Source organism: Spea bombifrons, chromosome 13 (genome assembly GCF_027358695.1).
Source record: "Spea bombifrons isolate aSpeBom1 chromosome 13, aSpeBom1.2.pri, whole genome shotgun sequence".
In the NCBI taxonomy this organism is placed as follows: Eukaryota; Metazoa; Chordata; class Amphibia; order Anura; family Pelobatidae; genus Spea; species Spea bombifrons.
In genome coordinates, this window is record NC_071099.1 from 6,744,751 (window position 1) to 6,765,995 (window position 21,245).

The 21,245-nt window shown below is 41.1% G+C and overlaps 1 protein-coding gene across 1 annotated transcript in view; it reads right to left on the reverse strand.

The window, feature by feature from the left end:
- Window positions 1-20,898, reverse strand: part of IFI35 (interferon induced protein 35) — a 100,203-nt gene extending 79,305 nt beyond the window's left edge. Inside the window, exons 1-5 of the mRNA XM_053453633.1 lie at window positions 20,766-20,898; window positions 14,576-14,734; window positions 12,916-13,023; window positions 3,698-3,845; window positions 3,368-3,471 (exon numbers count right to left, since the gene is read on the reverse strand). Of these exons, the coding sequence (XP_053309608.1) occupies window positions 3,368-3,471; window positions 3,698-3,845; window positions 12,916-13,023; window positions 14,576-14,716 (501 nt within the window). The 5' untranslated portion in view covers window positions 14,717-14,734; window positions 20,766-20,898. The remainder of the gene's footprint in view (window positions 1-3,367; window positions 3,472-3,697; window positions 3,846-12,915; window positions 13,024-14,575; window positions 14,735-20,765) is intronic.
- Between the last annotated feature and the right edge of the window lie 347 nt (window positions 20,899-21,245).

Consider the following 21,245-nt stretch of genomic DNA (forward strand, 5'->3'; position numbering starts at 1 on the left):
TTATGGTAGATCCTGTTATCATGCCATAACACGTGAGGGTTTCATGTATAGCTAAAAGAGATTGCGTATATGAGTATTATTAGGTAAAGTTAGTATTATTAGGTAAAGTTTTTATTGCATTTAACCCCGGTGACGCACCAGTTACGTCATGCCCAAGTGGGCTCATTCATTCTGTGATTTAACTAGTACGTCATCCAAAAAAAAAACGCCCCAATCGTCTGGGCAGACCAGCACCACATTTGATCATTCCCACGGGACTGATTCTGCAGAGCAACATTTCAGTGTTAGCCCCTTCAATGCAGTGATCGCTGCATTTTAGGTGTTAATACCCGTTTTGTACGCTGCAGCAAACAGCAACAGCAAAAAAGAGCCCCACAAGCCCTTTGATCTGTCCTACAGGAGTGCCAGAGGCAGCTTCAGAGACGGGGAGAAAGGTTTCTTTGGTCTCCTCATGAGTGTGGATACCTGCCCCAACCCACCCCTGCTGCCCTGTCGCTCCAATAAAAGCAGTTCTGCAACATTAACCTGAACTGCCGTTAATGTTAACAGCACTGACCTCAATTGCTGTGAATTCATGATCTGTTGCAGTTCTAAACTATTGCAGAACCATACTGCACCTTGGCCAATAGGAGTGATCTGATCATTATGGCAGCCACTGGATGACCCTGCCCTAGAAAGAGAGGGACCATCTAAGGTAATAAAAAACCCCAAATAATTAATAACAAATGTAATCCATAATTATTACCTGATCACTTGTCAGTGACCTTTTTGGTCACTGATTATTGATCATTGAACCCAGCAAACTGATCTGTCAAAATTCCATGTTTGAAAACTGCACATGTTTCAATTTTGAGCCTGCGGTGCATAAAAATCATGTCCATATGGGGTGTTTCTGAATACAAATCACAAGTTGTTTTAGTAATTTCATGTACCCAGGGAAAGAAATGTACTGAAGTTTGGATAGAATAGGTTTGCTAAAAATGAAAAAAAAAATGACATTTAACCCCTTAAGGACCAGGCTGTGTTTTACCTTTTGTACCATTGGGACCGAGGCTGTTTTAACACTTTTGCGGTGTTCGTGTTTAGATGTAATTTTCTCTTCACTCATTTAGTGAACCCACACAAATTATATGTTGTTTTTTTCAGGACAAGAAGGGCTTTCTTCAGATACCATTGTTTTCATCATATTTTCTAATTTCCCATAAAAAAAATAATAAAATATGATGAAAAATGTAAAAAAAAAAACACATTTTCTGACTTTTACCCCAAAAATCTTTTACTCATCCAAAAAAGCTAATGAAAAAACCTACTAAATATATTCTACTATTTGTCCTGAGTTTAGAAATACCCAATGTTTTTATGTTTTTTTGCTTTCTTCTGCACGTTATGGAGCATTAAGTACAGGTAGCGTTTTGCTATTTCAAAACCATTTTTTCCAAATCTGGTAATTCCTCCCCCCATGTGCCATTTCGGGTATCTTTGAAGCCGGCCAATGCAATTTACCCCATCAAATCATATATCTTTGAAAACTAGACACCCCAAGGTATTTCAAATGCTAGTATTTTAACCCTTTCCATGCATGAGATTCTACCACCAGCCTTTGCCACACTTTGTGTTAGTATTTTTTTGGTATTTTTTTTTACACAAATTGTACTTTGGGTATACATTTATAGCTCCAGGTATACGTCACTATCAAACAACACCCTAATATGTGTTCAATAACATCTCTCGAGTACAGTGATACCACCCATGCATGGGTTTGACTGCTGTTTGGGGTTAAAATGCCACATTTTGGAAGTGCGCTTTTTTTTCCCCCCATTTCGGTCAGTCTGTGCCTATGCCCTATCTTTGAGCCCGGCCACTCCAATTTACCCCATCAAACCATTCATTTTTTTAAATTAGACACCCCTTGGGTATTTGAAATGCTTTTATTTAAATTTTTCCACGTCAGGATTTTTGTGAAGATACAGCGCTAATTTTAGCACTTGCTCATAATAATAAACTTTATTTTTTTATTTTATTTATTTTACTCTTTTTGGACTTTTTTTTTTACATTTTGCTGGAACTGGATAGTTCTTCTAAAGCATAATAATTTTTAAATGTTACCATGTTTTTTTTAAGCTTTTTCTTTTTTTCCTTTTTTTTTTTAATTTTTTTATTTATTTTTTTAATATTTTACTAATCACATAGTGATTGGAAAGCTGGGCTCCATTGACTTGTATGGTTGAATGCAGTACCTGTATTCAACCTGCAAGTGAAGCCAGAGTTCTCTAGAGGGTCTGGAGACCGTCTAGCCAACTTTTAAACCTTTATTATTTTTTTCCCGGGCCGCCGCCATCTTGCGGATGGTGAAGACTGCGTGCAGCTGCGGCTGTGACCGCTCTCCGGAGTGGTCACAGTCCATCAAGAGGTAAGTGTTTGGTGTCGCTGGATGCCTCCTGATCGAGGCATTCCAGCGACACCATTGAAGTTTAGGAGGTGATCGCTTTAAAACGTTGACGCCCCGGAGAGGGGCCAGACATGGCCCATCATGGCGATCTCGGTGTTGCTGAATGCCTCGACATCGAGGCATTACAGCAACACCGTTTAAGCTTAGAAAGTGATCGTTGATCACTTTCTAAGCTTGTTTAAGTCTGATGACGTGTCAGGCACGTCATAGGTTGTTAAGTGACCGTTTTGCATGACGTGCCTGACCCGGCAATGGACGTTAAGGGGTTAACTGCAGTGTTTAGTACAGACTGGTGCTAAAATGGTTAAATCAAAAGTGTTAAAATACTGTGGGATGTCAACTTTCAGAAAATATATACTTTTGTTTAGCAGTTTTTCTGGCTACTATTGGGGCATACCACATTTTTAAAAAATGTTTAGAAACAGTGATGCGCGTCATTCGTATTTAACCCTGTAAGTACCAAAATAAATGAAAATACCAATTTGGTGTTTCCAAAAACAGGACAAATACCTAAATACAGTTTTGCATTTTTTTTATTTGCACTGGTTCTATATCGTTTTTATAGGTGAAACTGAAAATGTGTCCCCTTTTCCTAATTTTCCCCACATGTTTAGATATTTTTCATACTAAATGATGGTTTTTATAGAACTATTATTTCAAAAGGAAGCCCTGCTTGTGCTGAAAACAATATATATAATGTGTGTGGATGCTCTAAATGAGTTAGTGGGCAATAACAGTTCAATAAAGACATAACAAAAGCACAAAAACTGCAAACATGGTTAAAAAATGTCTTGAAAGGGTTGAATTTTATACTGTAGATTGTTATTTTTTCTATTTTGCTGAAGAAAGATAACCTCTGTTCCTGAAGATGGAATTTAAAACCAACATCAAATATGATTGAATTTTAACAGTACTTACACTGAGAAAATCCAGTACCAGTAGTTCCAGTGCCTTAGCTTTTACATTTATTTGACAGTCACCAATCGGTATTGTATGATTCTTTCCAATTATATAGTATGCAACTGAAGAAAAAAAATTTCATGTTTTAAAAAAGAAACTGAAGCAAAAATATATCTATAAAACAAAGTAAATGTACAAGAAATCAAAACCTTGTAATCCAGGCCAACTCATTAAAAAAATGATTCATTTACATTCTGTCATTTCACATTTAGCTTCTACAGCAAAAAACAAACCACATATCCATATCTACATATCCAGTGCTGCTTGGGAAGCCTGTCAATTCCTTACCTTCTTGTTTCTCAAATGTAATGAGTGCAGTTCCCCCTGCAACAGTGTAAAGGATTTGATGACTTGCCCTAATCAGATTTTTTGTCTTGATAGTTTTGATACATTTTTCCCTGAAGGCCATTTTTCTCTCCATCCCAGAAGCAGAGACCTGTAAAGAATATTTTGATATAAATGAACTCTGTCTAGATGACTTTTAAAATCTGTCTTTTTTATCATAATTTTATATATTTGTTTATATATTTTATATTATTTGAGGGGGAATGATAACATTTTAAGTATGGGGCAATGTACATATTACAGTATAGTGACCAAAATGTCCCTAGTCTGTTTTGTTCTCCTAGAACGCCAGACCATCAGACCATCAGATCTCTGTTGTCCCTGTCTGTTGGAAGACTGCTAGGAAGGGGCATACCATGCCTGCTACATAGATCCTGGTTCAGGTGCAGAATATTCAATAAAATGTAATTGCCATACTTTCCTGCAGATTAAATTATATAATATCCCTAGATTTTTAAGACATCTGTAAAGAGTGTTCCAAAATAAGACAAGTCTGAATGAGGGCTTGGACTATATGGCTAGACTACAGTGTGCAAGCTGATATTGTGTCAATTTGTCAATTCCCTACTTAGAACATTTATGACTCACCCTCCTTTATCAGATCTGGGCAGTAAGTCCCCTGCCACACAACATTGAATTCTATGTGTTGTTTTGCTTAGAAATGTTTTAGACTTGAGAAAGGGAGAAGAGCTCCCGAAAGCTTGTCATTCCAAAATTCTGTCCAATAAAAAAGGTATTATCCCAAGATACTTATTCCATCTGTTATTTGATATATATTATATATATATACCGTATTTGCTCGATTATAAGACAAGGTTTTTTTCAGAGCAAATGCTCTGAAAAATACCCCTCGTCTTATAATCGGGGTCGTCTTATAATCAGACCTCAAATAGGTCTGACTATGAGACGACTAAGATCCAGATCCCCCGCAGCTGCAGGGGACCTGGATCCTCCTTTCTCCCCCCCCCTCACCCGCCCCACTTACCGGTACTTCTGAGTCCCCGGTGTGTAGCTGGGGCAGCGTGTAGATGTGCGGGGAACTCTGATCTCTGACAGTCGGGGAAGGTCTGCGCGATGGACGCAGACAACCCCCGCTGCTAGCCACGCCTCCTTCTGGCTGCAGCGTAAGTGCGTGGGATCTACACGCTGCTCCGGCTACATGACAGGGAAGTCAGAAGCACCGGTAAGTTTGGGGGGGGGGAGTGTTAACTGGGGGTCATAAGGCATTTCTGGAGGCAGAGTGCTCTGTGAAATGCCTTTTAACCCCCTTAATGCCACTCTGCCTCCAGAAATGCCTTTTTAACCCTTTATACGCCACTATGCCTCCTGAATGCCTTAAACCTATAGGGATATGCCACTCTGCCCCATAATATGCCTTTTAACCCTCTAAATGCCAGAGTGGCATATAGGAGTATAAGATATTTCTGGAGGCAGAGTGGCACATTGGGGGTCAAAAGGCATATCATGGGGCACAGTGGCATATAGGGTTAAAAGGCATATCATGGGCACAGTGGCATATAGGGGGTATAAGGCATTTCTGGGGCAGATGTGCATAACTGGGGGGCAGGTTGGAAAATAGAAGGAAATAAAACCAAAATCTTTTTCTCAATCATAGCTTTTATTAAAAAAAAATAGTTTAGATGAATTAACATTTACTGGTAAAACTTTTTTCCTATAGGGTCGTCTTATATTCAGGCTTTTTCTTTTTTTTCCTAAATTAATATTCAGATTTGGGGGGTCGTCTTATAATCGAGCAAATACGGTATATATGCATGTGTGTGTATATATATATACATATATATATCTACACACACACACACACACGTGTGTATATACCGTATTTGCCCAAATATAGGCTGCACTCCCCCCCCACTTAAAGTCTTTAAAGTGGGGGTGCGGCACAGGAATGCGCAATTCGTATCGCCTGACATATTTGGAGGTGGCAGAGTGGCAGCATATCTCGGGGGGGGCAGAGTGGCAGCATATCTTGGGGGGCAGAGTGGCAGCATATCTCGGGGGGCAGAGTGGCAGCATATCTCGGGGGCAGAGTGGCAGCATATCTCGGGGGCAGAGTGGCAGCATATCTCTGGGGGGCAGAGTGGCAGCATATCTGGGGGAGGCAGAGTGGCAGCATATCTGGGGGAGGCAGAGTGGCATATCTGGTGGAGCAGAGAGGCATATCTATAAGTAAGGTGCATTAAAATGGCTATTGGTATTGATTACATTGAATTGTATTTTTTTTTTTATTCATATTTATTTTCTTTTATAAAATAGTAGAGAATAGAGATTTACATAGAGATTTACATGTACCATACAATCATATAGAAAAATACAGTAAAGACAAAACATAACAAAAAAAAAAAATTAGATTTTGGGAATGGAGCTGAGGAAAGAGGTAAGTCTATAGGTGAGTACTATTGCAACCAGAATTCAAGGTATTCATTCTATGGAGACATGAATCCCACACTTGAGTTCTTTTAAAGGAATAACAATATTGTCTATTTTTTCTAAAAAGTGCAGAATCTCTTTCCAGAATCTACTGACTATGGGGCATGACCACCATATGTGTAGATATGTTCCTATTGATTGATTGCAGCGCCAACATATGTTAGAGCCAAGCGGAGACATATGTGCTACGCGTGTTGGTACTAAGTACCATTTATAGTAGACTTGTGCATTCGTCTTCGGGCGAACATGAAAACGAACACGAAGAGTGCGTTTTCGTGTTCGTTCCGATGACACGGCAAAAAGAAGACAGCGGCGGTAAAACGTAGGCGAAGACGAAGACACACACCACGAAGATCTTCGTGATTGTCTTCGTCTTCTTCTACCATCCCCCCCCCTTCTAACTTACCTTGTCTTTGCGGCTTCGCGGCAGTTCCCGGAAGTGGAAATCCGCCGGTTCGCCGTCACGGGTTACAGGGCAGTGCGAATGAGCCTATTGGTCGCTTACAGGGACCTCCTCTGGCATCAACCAATTGGGTGATGCCAGAGGAAGACCCTGCAGGTGACCAATAGGCTCACTCGCACGGCCTTTGTAACCCCTGACAGCGAACCAATGAATTTCCGCTCCTGTTAACCCCTTCGATGCTGCGTTATCTAACACAGCATCGAAGGGGTTAACGGGAGCGGAAATCCATAGGTTAAAGGGCCGTGCAAGCGACCAATAGGCTCACTTGCATGGCCCCTTAACCCTTTAAAAAAAAGTTAACCCTTAATGAAAAAGTTAACCCCAATGCTGCAACTTGCCCGGCAGATCCCACTGGTCTCCCTCCCTGTTCAATTAGTTAAATGTCCGTACGAGCGACTTTATTGGTCGCTCGTACGGACATTTAACTAATTGAACAGGGAGGGAGACCAGTGGGATGTGCCGGGTAAGTTGCAGCATTGAGGTTTTAAAACCCCAATGCTGCAACTTTCCCTGCAGATGCCACTGGTCTTTAACTAATTGAACAGGGAGGGAGAGCAGTGGCATCTGCAGGGTAAGTTGCAGCATTGGGGTTTTAAAACCTCAATGCTGCAACTTACCCTGCAGATGCCACTGCTCTCCCTCCTTGTTCAATTAGTTAGTCTGTGCCGGGTTAAATGTCCGTACGAGTGACCAATAAAGTCGCTCGTACGGACATTTAACTAATTGAACAGAGAGGGAGACCAGTGGGATGTGCTGGGTAAGTTGCAGCATTGAGGTTTTAAAACCCCAATGCCGCAACTTACCCTGCAGATGCCACTGGTCTTTAACTAATTGAACAGGGAAGGAGACCAGTGGCATCTGCAGGGTAAGTTGCAGCATTGGGGTTTTAAATGCAACTTACCCTGCCGATGCCACTGGTCTCCCTCCCTGTTCAATTAGTTAAATGTCCGTACGAGCGACTTTATTGGTCGCTCGTACGGACATTTAATTAATTGAACAGGGAGGGAGACCAGTGGCATCGGCAGGGTAAGTTGCAGCATTGGTCGACCAACAGAGTCGCTCGTACAGACTTTTAAAATCCCAATGCTGCAACTTACCCGGCAGATCCCACTGGTCTCCCTGTTCTATCAGTTAATAAATGATAGAACAGGGAGACCAGCGGGATCTGCCGGATAATTACGGCACCAGGAGTTTAACAGTCTGTACGAGCGACCCTATTGGTCGCCAGCAGGGGGCTCGTCTGCCATCAACCAATGGCAGATGAGCCCCCTGCTGACGACCAATAGAGTTGCTCATACGGACATTTAAACTCCTGGCGCCAGATCGGCTTTAACCCCGTATTAACCCCTTAACCGGGGAAAACGAACAAAAACCGAACACGAAGAATGTCCACAAATATTCGCCCAAAGAGAAGACAGGAACAGGCGAATATTCGCAGAATACGAAGTTTTTTTTTTTGCCGAAGACGAGCACGAAGACGAACACGAAGAGCCCCCTGGTACCCAAGTCTAATTTATAGATAACTTTCACTTGAGTCTCAAGAAGAGAGAGATCGTGTATCCTAGAGGATAACCTCCTAATCGCAGTTAACCAGTCAGTTATTGGAATTTTAATGTTTAGTTCTTTTTCCCATGGTACTATTGTAGATAAGATTGTTTTATTTCCTTCTATTATCCTCATTAGTTCTGAGCATTTAGAGAATAGTTTTGCTTGGTGGTTAGGGCTAAACAGTTGGGCTAATTTCTGAAGTATAATATTGTGAGTGCCTACAACTTTTTTGTTTATACAGTTCTTTATCCGTAGATAATTGAAGATAGTTAAATTAAGTGACTTAAATTTACTTAGTAGCATTTGGAAAGAGATCATCTTTCCATTGAATTGTATTTTTAATGGGTTGTACTATATATGTATGTTCTGCTCATATACTCATTTGTGTCCTGATGAAAGTCACATAAAGACTGAAACGGTAACCTGCAAAAGAGGAATCTGTATTTATTGGAAAAAACCTAGAGTGCTGGTAACTATCCATAGACTGTGTGTGTGTATATATATATATATATATATATATATATATATATATATATATATATATATATATATATATATATACACACACACACACGTGAATTCTAAGAATTCTTAGGAAAAAAACAACCTTCTGGCTTGTCTGGTACAAAAAATTACTGCAGTTTCTCAGAAGTAATACTGCAGTTTTTTGGACATGAGAAAACTGCAATACTGCACTTTTACTGCAGTATTACTGCACATTTACTGCAGTTTTACTGCATTTGTACTTCACTGTACTGCAATATTACTGCACATTTATTGCACTTTTTTTATATTGAAATCCTACAGTTGTACTTCAATGTACTGCAGCTTTATTGCATTTGTACTTCCATACAAAATCAACTGCAGTAAAACTGCAGTACAGTGAAGTACAAATGCAGTAAAACTGCAGTAAATGTGCAGTAATACTGCAGTAAAAGTGCAGTATTGCAGTTTTTTCATGTCCAAAAAACTGCAGTATTACTTCAGAAAAACTGCAGTAATTTTTTCGTAAGGGAGATGAGTGTTTAATAATTCTTCTACTCAGTTGCGTACCTAGCGGGGGGGCGGGAGGGGGCGTTACACCCCGGGTGCCGCTCATCAGGGGGTTGCCAACACGCCGGCACCCCTCCAGAGACGGACAGTAATGTCCATCTTTAGAGGAGCAGGCTCCCTCCAACTGGCTTAAAGTCAATCAAGCCCATCTTATTTTTATTTTTTTAAGGAGGGGGGTCATTTTCGGTTCGGTTTCGGCCAAGTGAATCCTGAATTTTTGGTTTCTACTAACACCTATCATACTGAAGCAAACATTGACGGGGGTACAGCATAACACCTATCACTATACATTAACAAACATTGATGTGGTGTAGGCCTACCACTTCAGTGTCTGGCTTAGTATATAGCCCGAAGATGGAGTTCAGGAGTTATGGCGCGGTAGCGGAGATGGACAGGGCCTGATGCAGGGTGACCGCACTAACCTGGGTGTTGAGTATCTAGGGTTGTGCAGCCAAACACCAGCGCCCTGATATAGCAGCGGATGTAGTCCAGAACAAAGTGAAATCCTGCAGGCACCCTGGAACAGGCATGAGACTTCACACAAGACTTATGTGCGGGATGCTGCAGGCTGGGAGTATGGAAGCTAAGCAGAGAAATATAGCAGAAACATAACAAGCAAGGGACAGGGAGACTAGGAACGAAACATAACCAGAGAAGATATACATAATACAGGGCACAACAGGGAATAAGACAGGACACCCCGCTGCCGGGGAAACAGGACAGGACACCCCGCTGCCGGGGATACAGGACAGGACACCCCGCTGCAGGGGATACAGAACAGGACACCCCGCTGCCGGGGATACAGGACAGGACACCCCGCTGCCGGGGATACAGGACACACACATAAATACAGGAACTAGCCTAGGACTGTTTGATAACTATTGGAGATTCCGTCACATCTTATGGCCATAGTATGCTTAGCCCACCACTACGCCAAAGTACTCCAATGACGGTGGGTCCCAACGCTAATCCCTGCTGACAGCGGTACGAAACAAACCAAACATGTAATCCAAACACATAGCACTGAGACATACCTTTACACTGCAGACTGAGACAAACAGAACACACAGGTGGGGCAAACCTTATAAAGGAAACAGAGCTGAAGCAAAGAGCTGAAGCAGAAACAAGGAATGGAAGATCAGAACAGTGCAAAAGGAAATCCAGGAATGGATTGGCGCAAAACAGGGAAACTGAAACAAGAGTGAGATATGCAGCTCCACGGCCTGGGTAGGATCATGACAGCAGGGATGCACCGAAATGAAAATTCTGGACCGAAACCGAAAATTCAGCATTCGCTTGGCCGAAACCGAAAATGACCCCCACACACACCTTTTAATAAAAGTGGGTAAAGTAAGTAACACACCAAAATGGGACAAAAAATGCAATAACAATAACAATATATATATATATATATATATATATATATATATATATATATATATATATATATATATATATATATACAGTCTATGTATAGTTACCAGCACTCTAGGTCTTTTTCCAATAAATACAGATTCCTCTTTTGCAGCAATCACACTGCTATCATGCCCAGGCAACCTGTACATGCTAGAACCTGGGCATGATAGGAGTGTGATTTACATAACAATATTACTTATATGGTTATTAGCAGCAATCGCACTCCTATCATGCAAAGTCAGCCAGTACATGCTGGAAGCTAGGTATGTCTGGGAATGATAGGAGTGTGATTGCTGTTATATATATATATATATTGTTATTGCATTTGTTTGTCCAATTTTGGTGTGTTACTTAATTTTAATAAAAATGGTTAACACACAAAAATCAATAACAATATTATACATATAAACCCTCCTCCACCCCCTTACCTTAACTACAGATCTCTCACTCACAGACTACTGCAGGAGCCCTGCTGCTTCCTCTCGAACAACTTCTCTGGCCACGCCCCCATGGGAAGAAGGAACAGAGCAGAGTCACATGATGTGCATTCACGTGAATCCGCTCGGTTCCTGCTTTTCCTGGCCGAGATGCTGCTTGCACACTGTGCGACCAACACGGAGGTAAGCAGCCCAGCCCCTGCGGACGATTATTTTCGGCCGTTTTTTTGGGGGGGGGCCCGTATATTTTGGCCGCATCCCTAGGTGTTATGTTGTACCAGTGTCAGTGCATGCCTCAATATATAATGATAACAGTTATCCTGTACAACTGTCAATGTTTGCCTCAGTATATAATGATAACAGTAATCCTATACCACCGTCAATGTTTGCCTCAGTATATAGTGATAGGTGTTATGCTGTACCACCCTCAGTGCGTGCCTCAGTATATAGTGATAGGTGTTATCCTGTACCACCATCAATGTGTGCCTCAGTATATAATGATAACAGTTATGCTGCACTACTGTTAATGTTTGCCTCAGTATATAATGATAGCAGTTATATGCATATACCTGTAAAGTGCTTTGAGTCCCACCAGGAGAAAAGCGGTATATAAATAATTGTTGTTGTTATGCTGTACCACTGTTAATGTCTGCCTCAGTATATAGTGATAGGTGTTATGCTGTACCCCCATCAATGTCTGCTTTAGTATATAATGATAACAGTTATGTTGTACCCTTGTCAATGTTTGCCTAATGATAGAAGCTATGTAGTTTTAAAGTGTGTTTGTGTGGGGGGTGCCACATACAGGATACGCCCAGGTGCCAAATACGTATGCCCCTGCTTCTACTACACCCTTAATTTTAAGTGGAAGGGTTTTCCATCACATCTTACCTGCCATAACTTTTGTTATTGGTATTTCATGTGCTTCCCCAAGCCCAAGCCGGTATCACAACCATTAAGGACGAAACAGCAGTGCATGAGTGGTGATCTGGCTATTGCACCTCTTACCTGCGCCTCCAATGATGAGAAAGTCCTGGCTAGGGGCGGGACGAGTAGTGATTGACAGTCACTACTCCATTGGACATACTGAGGAGGGATGGGTCTCTGTTATTGGTGGGGAGGAGCTGATTTCTAGAGGGCTATTTAAACCCACAGCTTCTATGCCTCATTACTTGATTGTTCAAGTCTCTGCATACCTGTTTGCTGATACCTGTTGGAACCTGTTTGCTGATTCCCCTTTATTGGATTTACTGGACTTTTGACCTCGGCTTGTTTATGGACTTTGATATACTTCTCCTGCCCTTGACCTCAGGATTGTTACACGGTACAGTTTATGCCTTTTTCTATTCAGTGGAATAAACTTGCTGATATTCCTTATATTGCCTGTTTGCCTCTATTGCATATCTGGTGTCTCACTGCGCTACGCTCCAAACCCTGCATACCCTACACATGCATTATTAAACACTCATCTACAGACACCAGACAAGCCAGAAGGCTTGTTTTTCCCCTCAGAAATCTCATGGTGCTGCCACAACCACAAGGGATTCTGGGTAGGCACATGCAACAATGATCACCTTTTATCCATGTATAAAGTGTAAGTATTTGTGTGTAGGCAGTGGTGTGTAAGGACATAGTTTTTGAGAACCTAAACAGAACTGAATAGAGCCTCTATTATATTTTTTTTAAACACATACATTCTAATAAAAATATTTTTTATTTTGTTTTACATTTTTTTGGCCTCAAAAGGTAAGCCGAATTTTTCAGAAAGCACACTATATACTGTAGAGAATACTTACATCTCTCAATTGCTTAGTGTTTTCACATATTTCATTCATTTTATCTTGTTTCTCTTGAGTTTGTTTTTCCAAAATCAAATTATCTTCGCATATAGACTTAACACACTCCTGTACAAGAAACAATTTACATACATTATTAAATAATTTAATTTATCCTATTCATATAGTAAATCATATTTTAGGTGATTATAATACTCTAGATGATAATTTTCTGATTGTGTTTGTATGCTGTACACAACTTTGTCACACAGACGGGCACAGTATAGGTGTGTGCACACTAGTTCTTAATGAGAAATGCATCCTCTTGACCACGAAGAGTTGTTGGGGAAAATGGTATGGACCTAATGAACAATACATTAATTCTGGAAAGAGAATTGTTTACATGGAAGTTTAAAGAATAAAACTTCTGCTTAAACTGCTCAAATGCTTACCGACACTTTTTTAAATAAAGATTAAATTACAATTAAACTGTGCTTATGGTCCTCATCTACATTACACAATGTTTAATATTTTTTATATTCCACACTCATTGGGTGTGATGGGTGCGGTCAGATGGTGTTTTTTGTATGGTTTTGTTTGAGTGAAATAAAAGTGGGGGTTTGTTTCTTTAGGTTGATCAGCAGCATTATGATCTGTCCTGAACCTTTGATTCCTGGATTCCAGTCCAGCTCTTGGCTTCAGCTTATGTTTCCTTTATAAATTGTGTCCCACCCGTTATGTTTGTCTCAGTCTGCAGTCTCAAGTATGGTTTGATCTCTGTTCTGTGTTTAGATTTCATGTTTAGTAATTCTGTAGGTAGGTTTAGCGTTAGGACCCACCGAATATTGGAGTACTTTGGCGTAGTGGTGGGCTAGGCATACTATGGTCATATGATGTGACGGAATCTCCAATTGTTATGTCATAGTCCTAGGCTAGTCCTGTATCCATGTGTGTCTGTATTTTGTGTACCTTTGCCCTCCTACCCTGAATCATCTTTTTGGTCCCTCTCTCCTCTCCCCATGTCCCAGTTAAGATGTCCTATCCTTGCTTAAAGGAGAAGCATGTGAGGATTCACACTCCATCCCCTGTGTTCCTTGCCTTGTTCCCTGTCCTTAGTTGTGTTCTGTACCAGCTATGTCCTGTCTTCCTATGTTCTCTCTGTCCCCCTTGCTTGCTATGTTTCTGCTGTTACTCTGCTTATGTCTCATGCCTACTCCTGGGTGCCTGCAGGACATCTCCAAGGTTTGTTCGTATTTCCAGATCCAAGTTTTGTTTAGATTTCCACATCCAGCCAAGTTTAGTTTAGTTTCGTTTTGGACTGCTGCTATGTCAGGGCCCTGGTATGTGGCCGTACAACCCTAGATGCCCACCGGGAGAGTGTAGTCGCCCTGCTCCAGGCCCTGTGCAACTCCGCTACTGCGCAACAACTCCTGTTCTGTATGGACCCAGTTCATGACACCACTTACTACTTTTATCTTATTACACAATGTTTGTTTAATTATATTATATAGGAGGACATTCCTAGATAATTTGCTTAAGACTGTGATGGAACAGAGATTTTAGCATGATGGGAAACTATACCTGTTAGCTGCTGCTCAATTGTAACTAACACCTCTGTATGTTAATGCTAGTGTGATATGTTTATGTAAATGTACTGGATTTAGAATGAATTCACACAGACCTCATTAATCATTTCTTTCTCCTTCAGCTTATGTTCTTGTTCTACGATCCTGTCCTCCATTGTCTTTCTCCTTTCCTGCAGCTGTTTAGTAATTGACTCTGAGTCTTGTTGCTCTTTTTTCAGTGTAGCTCCATCTTCCATCAGAGTTGAATGGTGAACCTAATCAAAGGCAATGCAAATAAAAATGACAGTTGAAGTACAATGACAGCACGTTGTGTCCATCTAAGAAAAAAAATAGTTATGTTTCTCTTTTAGGTGTATTCCAAGGATTAATAAAATGGAAATTAAAACAATATCTATAACATTTCCATACTTGTAACATTTCACAGTACTGTACAATGAAGTTATATATCTGTAAGGTCACAAAAAATTGGAGGGGAGGAGACCATACATAATCACTAGGACAGAAAGAAATGTAATGGATTTTCAAGATAGAGACATTAGCACCCCAAGGGTTAAATGAGGACTCTGAGTGGCACCACACCCCCACTCTCTCCATTGCTTCTCGCCCTCCGTTCCCTTCTCCCTACTCTATTATACTCTAATGTGGTTTGGGGGCTTTCTGAATTAGCATTTCTAAAATACTCTCTGCACCAACACTAGTATTCTACCCCTCCACTGCTTTTGAGCCTCTGTTAAAAATGAAAAAAACAACTACCCACCATTGAACCAATATCATGTGTATTACCTATCACCATATAGGTATTACTGTCCAAGTTTAAACCAGAGTGGCCGCTCACTGGCCACTCTATTAGGTACACCCGTTTAATTGCTTGTTAACACGAATAGCTAATCAGCCAATCACATGGCAGCAACTCAATGCATTTAGGCATGTAAACAACTTGCTGAAGTTCAAACCGAGAATGGGGAAAAAATGGATTTAAGTGATTTTGAACGTGGCATTGTTGGTGGTGCCGGACAGGTTGGTCTGAAGATTTCAGAAACTGCCTACTAGGATTTTCACGCACAACAATCTCTAAGGTTTACAGAGAATGGTCTGCAAAAGAGAAAATATCCAATGAGCGGCAGTTGTGTAGACAAAAATGCCTTGTTGATGTCAGAGGTCAGAGGAGAATGGGAAGACTGGTTCGAGATGACAGAAAGGCAACAGTAACTTAAATAACCATGCTTTACAACCAAGGCATGCAGAATACCATCTCTGAACGCACAACACGTCGAACCTTGAATCAGATCGGCTACAGCAGCAGAAGACCACACCGGGTGACACTGGAAGTCTTCAATGGAAGACTAGAAGAACGTTGCGTGGTCTGATAAGTCTCGATTCCAGTGGCCACATTCAGATGGCAGGGTCAGAATTTGGCGTAAACAACATGAAAGCATGCATCCATCCTGCCTTGTATCAACGGTTCAGGCTGGTGGTGGTGGTGTAATGGTGTGGTACTTGGCACACGTTGGGCCCCTGAGCCTATCTGAGTATTGTTGCTGACCATGTCCATCCCTTTATGACCACAGTGTACCCATTTTCTGATGGCTACTTCCAGCAGGATAATGCACCTTATCAGAAAGCTCACATCATCTCAAACTGGTTTCTTGAACATGACAATGACTCCAATGGCCTCCACAGTCACCTGATTTCAATCCAATAGAGCACCTTTGGGATGTGGTGGAGATTCGCATTATGGGTGTGCAGCCGACAAATCTGCAGCAACTGCGTGATGCCATCATGTCCATATGGACCAAAATCTCTTGAGAAATGTTTCCAGCACCTTGTAGAATCTATGCTACAAATAATGAAGGCAGTTCTGAAGGCAAAAGGGAGTCCAAGGTGTACCTAATAAAGTGGCCAGTGAGTTTATGCATAGATTAATAATCTTGTTTTTTTTGATCTGGGTAAAACACCACAATATCTGTTTCCTGTTTTAATCTATATACATTATATGCATTGTTATTTTGTAAACCTATATATTTTTGAATGATCAACACTGCAACGTCATTTTATTTGATTCCTCCTGACTACCAGCTCACATACGCATATAGACACACTATGATTTAGTAACAGTAATTCCTCACATCTGGATTATTCAGATCATATTAGTCCTTTTTTCTCCCATACACATCACACTTTGCACATATTACTCATCTACAAAATTTCCTTCAATTTATGTATACACCCCCACCACAAGCTCTTCTATTATGAGCTCTTAGCCTCCCTTTTACTCATTATTACACACATTTCTCTCACTCATTCCCTACACTTCCTTTTTCCCAACCCAGTGACTTTTCAGCCCTATCCCCTGTATAGTTAATAACACACACTCCTATCTACACTTTTTTATTTATATACAAATAATACTTCACACACCTATTAATTTATAGATCTAATTCTCATTTTTATTTTCATTGATTTTTATTATTGTTATTCCCTTTTAACACAAGATATATTGTTTCAGCGATTTAATACACCATTTCCTCTGTTGATTCTGTCATCTGCCTGTCACGCTCCACCCAGGCTGCGGAGCTGCATGTCTTTTGTTTCCCTGTCTTGCTGTGGTCCATTTCTGGATTTCTGTATGTTCTGTACTGAACCTCTGATCCCTTGATTCCAGTCTTGCTCTTTGCTTCAGCTCTGTTTCCTTTATAAGGTGTGCCCCACGCTTGTGTTCTGTTTGTCTCAGTCTGCAGTCTAAAGGTATGTCTCATTGCTATGTGTTTGGATTTCATGTTTGGTTTGTTTCGTACCTCTGTAATCAGGGATTAGCGTTAGGACCCGTCATTGCAGTACTTTGGCGTAGTGGTGGGCTAAGCATCCTATGGCCATAAGATGTGACGGAATCTCCAATAGTTATCGTATAGTCCTAGGCTACTTCCTGTATTTATGTGTGTCAGTCTGTGATGTAACCTGTGGGGGGTCCTGTCTTGACTTGTAACCCCGTTAGAGGGGTGTCCCGTCTTGTAATCCCGGTAGAGGGGTGTCCCGTCTTGTAACCCCGGTAGAGGGGTGTCCCGTCTTGTAACCCCGGTAGAGGGGTGTCCCGTCTTGTAACCCCGGTAGAGGGGTGTCCTGTCTTGTAACCCCGGTAGAGGGGTGTCCTGTCTTGTAACCCGGGTAGAGGGGTCTTGTAACCCCGGAAGAGGGGTGTCCGGTCCTGTTCATGTCAGATCTTGAGTATTCCTTGTCTTGTCCCCTGTTGTGCCCTGTATTATGTATATCTTGTCTGGTCCTGCTCCTTCCTCTGTCACCCTTGCTTGCTATGTTTTCTCCTGTGCTTAGCTTCCCTACTCTCAGCCTGCAGCATCCTGCAGTGCTATGTCTCATGCCTGCTCCAGGATGCCTGCAGGATATATCCAAGTTCTGCTCTGTTCTGCCATCATCTGCTGCTATGTCAGGGCGCTGGTATGTGGGTGCACAACCCTAGATGCCCACCGGGAGGGTGCTGTCGCCCTGCACCAGGCCCTGTCCAACTCCGCTCCTGCACCGTAACTCCTGCAGACAATCTTTGGGCGCTCTGGGTCTTTACAGTCGTCTCTATGGACCTGGTTCGTGACACTGCCTAGATAAGCCCATGAAATTAAAATCACAATACATCCAGTATGTTCTTTTCTACTATCCAGTTTAGTCCACAAATGTTATCATTCATATTCCCTCCCTTTTCCTAAATTACTATTGTTTGTTGTTCTTTTCTTTTTTTCTCCACTCATACCCTACTCCCTTAGCCCTGACCAAGCTGTTTTTTTTTATTTTTTGTCTCTTCTTGTCCTTTTTTCAGTACAAGAAGGGCTTTCTTCAGATACTATTTTTTGATCCTATAAAAAAATATGTTGAAATATTGAAAAATGAACACTTTTTCTTACATCTATTAGAAAATATGCAATATAACAAATTGTCACCAATTCCGTGAACCAAAGTGAGAAGAAGATGTGAAAGAATAAATTGAAAAGAAGTAAAAAAATAGTAATAAATAAATATTTCTCCTACACGTTCTGCAGCTCCCAAAAGAAAAACACTCCTCACAAATGTTCAATACAAGATAGACTTCACAAAATTGGGGCTCAAGGACATGTGGAAGAAACAAAAACAATAATAGTGCAGTAAAAAATGTATACACTTAATAGTGTAGATGTGCAGTGCACTCACAAGTGTAGCAGTATGGGAAGCTCATCAAAAAAGACCAAGGGACTTGAGTTCTTCTTATGATCTGGAAATGTATAGACAGAGACCCAAATATCTTTTATCCAAGTTTTAATAATAAAGAGTAAAAGCACTTACAAAATTGGTGGCATAACTCAAATGATGTTATGCAAAACCAGCCATAAAGTGTATAAATCTCGATATTCGAACGAAAATCAGACGTCCACAGATGCCATCATGCCTAGGTTCCAGCACTTACACATCCATCCAGTAAATACTGGAACCTAGGCATTATGGGACTGTGATTGCTGTTAGCTGTTAGCAATCACACTCCTATCATGCCAAGTCAGCCAGTACATGCTGGTACAGGGTGGCTGTAAGTGCAGACCCCATACTGCTGGCAGCATCAATACACAAGGGGGCAGCTGGCCAGGTATCATATTCATACAATCATCTTTACCCCACCCCATTTGGGGAGATCTCTGGGAGTATATCCCAAAATCTCCCCTACACGTCAATCGATTATCGCGGATTCTATGTCTCATACTTGAGATACCAAGTGGGGGGGGCCCGCTGTGCAGATCCACCTCTAGCATCCATCTCCTGGGCATTACTTGGAGGGGGCATAGAATTTAATATGCTTGGTCTCGGAGAAGTCTCAGAGCTGAGACCTGATCTGGGCTATCTGGTTATGAAAGAGCAAGGCCTCTCGGCCTTTTGGCTAAGATCAAGTGTCTTATCCTAAGGTCAGTGATGATTGCTTGTTGTTAGACCTCGGCCTTTCTACTCAGGCAGCTATTGGGGTTCTAACTGATGCCTTTCTGACCGGAACAAGTTTCATAGTTACATAGTTACATAGTTATATAGGCTGAAAATAGACATGCGTCCATCAAGTTCAGCCTATATCTGTTAATTTGTTGCTGTTGATCCAAAAGAAGGCAAAAAACCCCAGTTTGACTCTTTCCAATTTTGCACTAACCAGGGAAAAAATTCCTTCTTGACCCCCAAAATGGCAGTCAGATTCCTCCTTGGATCAATAAGCCGTTTCCCCATAATTAAAGATTATATCCCCGAATATTATGTTTTTCCAAGTATCCATCCAGTTGCAGTTTAAACGTCTGTACGGACTCCGATAAAACTACCTCTGCAGGCAGAGAATTCCACATCCTTATTGTCCTTACTGTAAAAAACCCTTTCCTCTGGTTTAAAAGCTCCTATCTTCCAGTCTAAACGCATGACCACGTGTCCTATGCATAGTCCTGTTTATGAACAGATTTCCACACAATGGTTTGTATTGGCCCCGAATATATTTATATAATGCTATCATATCCCCTCTGAGGCGTCGTTTTTCTAAACTAAACAGATTTAAATTTGTTAACCTTTCTTCATAAGTATAGTGCTCCATTCCTTTTATTAATTTTGTAGCCCGCCTCTGCACCCTTTCTAGTGCTATGATAGCACTAGTCCTTCTTTAGAATAGGTGCCCACAATTGCACAGCATATTCAAGCTGCGGCCTTACCATTGATTTATACAGAGGCAAAATGATATTTTTATCCCGCGAATTGATGCCCCTTTTTATACACAACAATACCTTACTGGCCCTAGCAACTGCTGACTGACATTGCACATTGTTGCCTAGTTTGTTGTCTATAACAATTCCCAAATCCTTCTCATTTGTCGTTACCCCTAATTCACTACCGTTTAGGGTGTAGGTTGCTTGTGCATTCGCTAACCCGAAGTGCATAACTTTACATTTATCCATATTGAATTTCATCTGCCATTTGTGTGCCCAGTCCCCCAGTCTATCTAGATCCCTCTGCAGCACTTTAATATCCTGCTCGCACTGTATTACTTTACCTAGTTAAGTGTCATCTGCAAACACAGAAACATAACTTTCAACGCCTATTGCCGGGTCATTTATAAATATGTTGAATAAAATTGGTCCCAGAACAGAACCCTGAGGGACACCACTTGCCACTTTTGACCAGCTTGAAAATTTACCATTTATAACAACTCTCTGTTCTCTGTCTCTAAGCCAATGTTCTACCCAAGAACAAGAATTTGCATCTAGACCAATTTCTTTCAGTTTGAATACTAACCTATTCCTCATCTCCTGAGGAAGCCGGTTGTCCGGTGAAATGCGTTGAGAGAGAGGGATATATTGGGAAGTTCCTGCTGCTGGACGGTGGACTTTCCTGTGCCTGGTTTAAAAGCTGATTACCTTGTACACGCTTTTGTACATTTCGTCTGTTGTAAGTGCAATATTTTACCTTATCCACATGACCGAGTGATACTGTGCCATTGCTGCTGTGTTTTTATATTTTTTAGCTACAAATAATTAAAGAATATTTTATGATGAGCACATTTATGTCCTTGGAAATGTGAGTGCACTACTTACTTACAATACTGCTAAGCCTCATTTGCATACAGAGTCACACTAGTTTTTGTGAAAAATCTCTTTTTTCCCCTATGTGGATGTGCGCCCCATTTGGAAGAGTTGTATAGATTATTAAGCGTTGGAGGAACGCTTATTTTGGGTGCTGCTGCCTAATTAGGGAAAGTATTATTTATTCATTTAC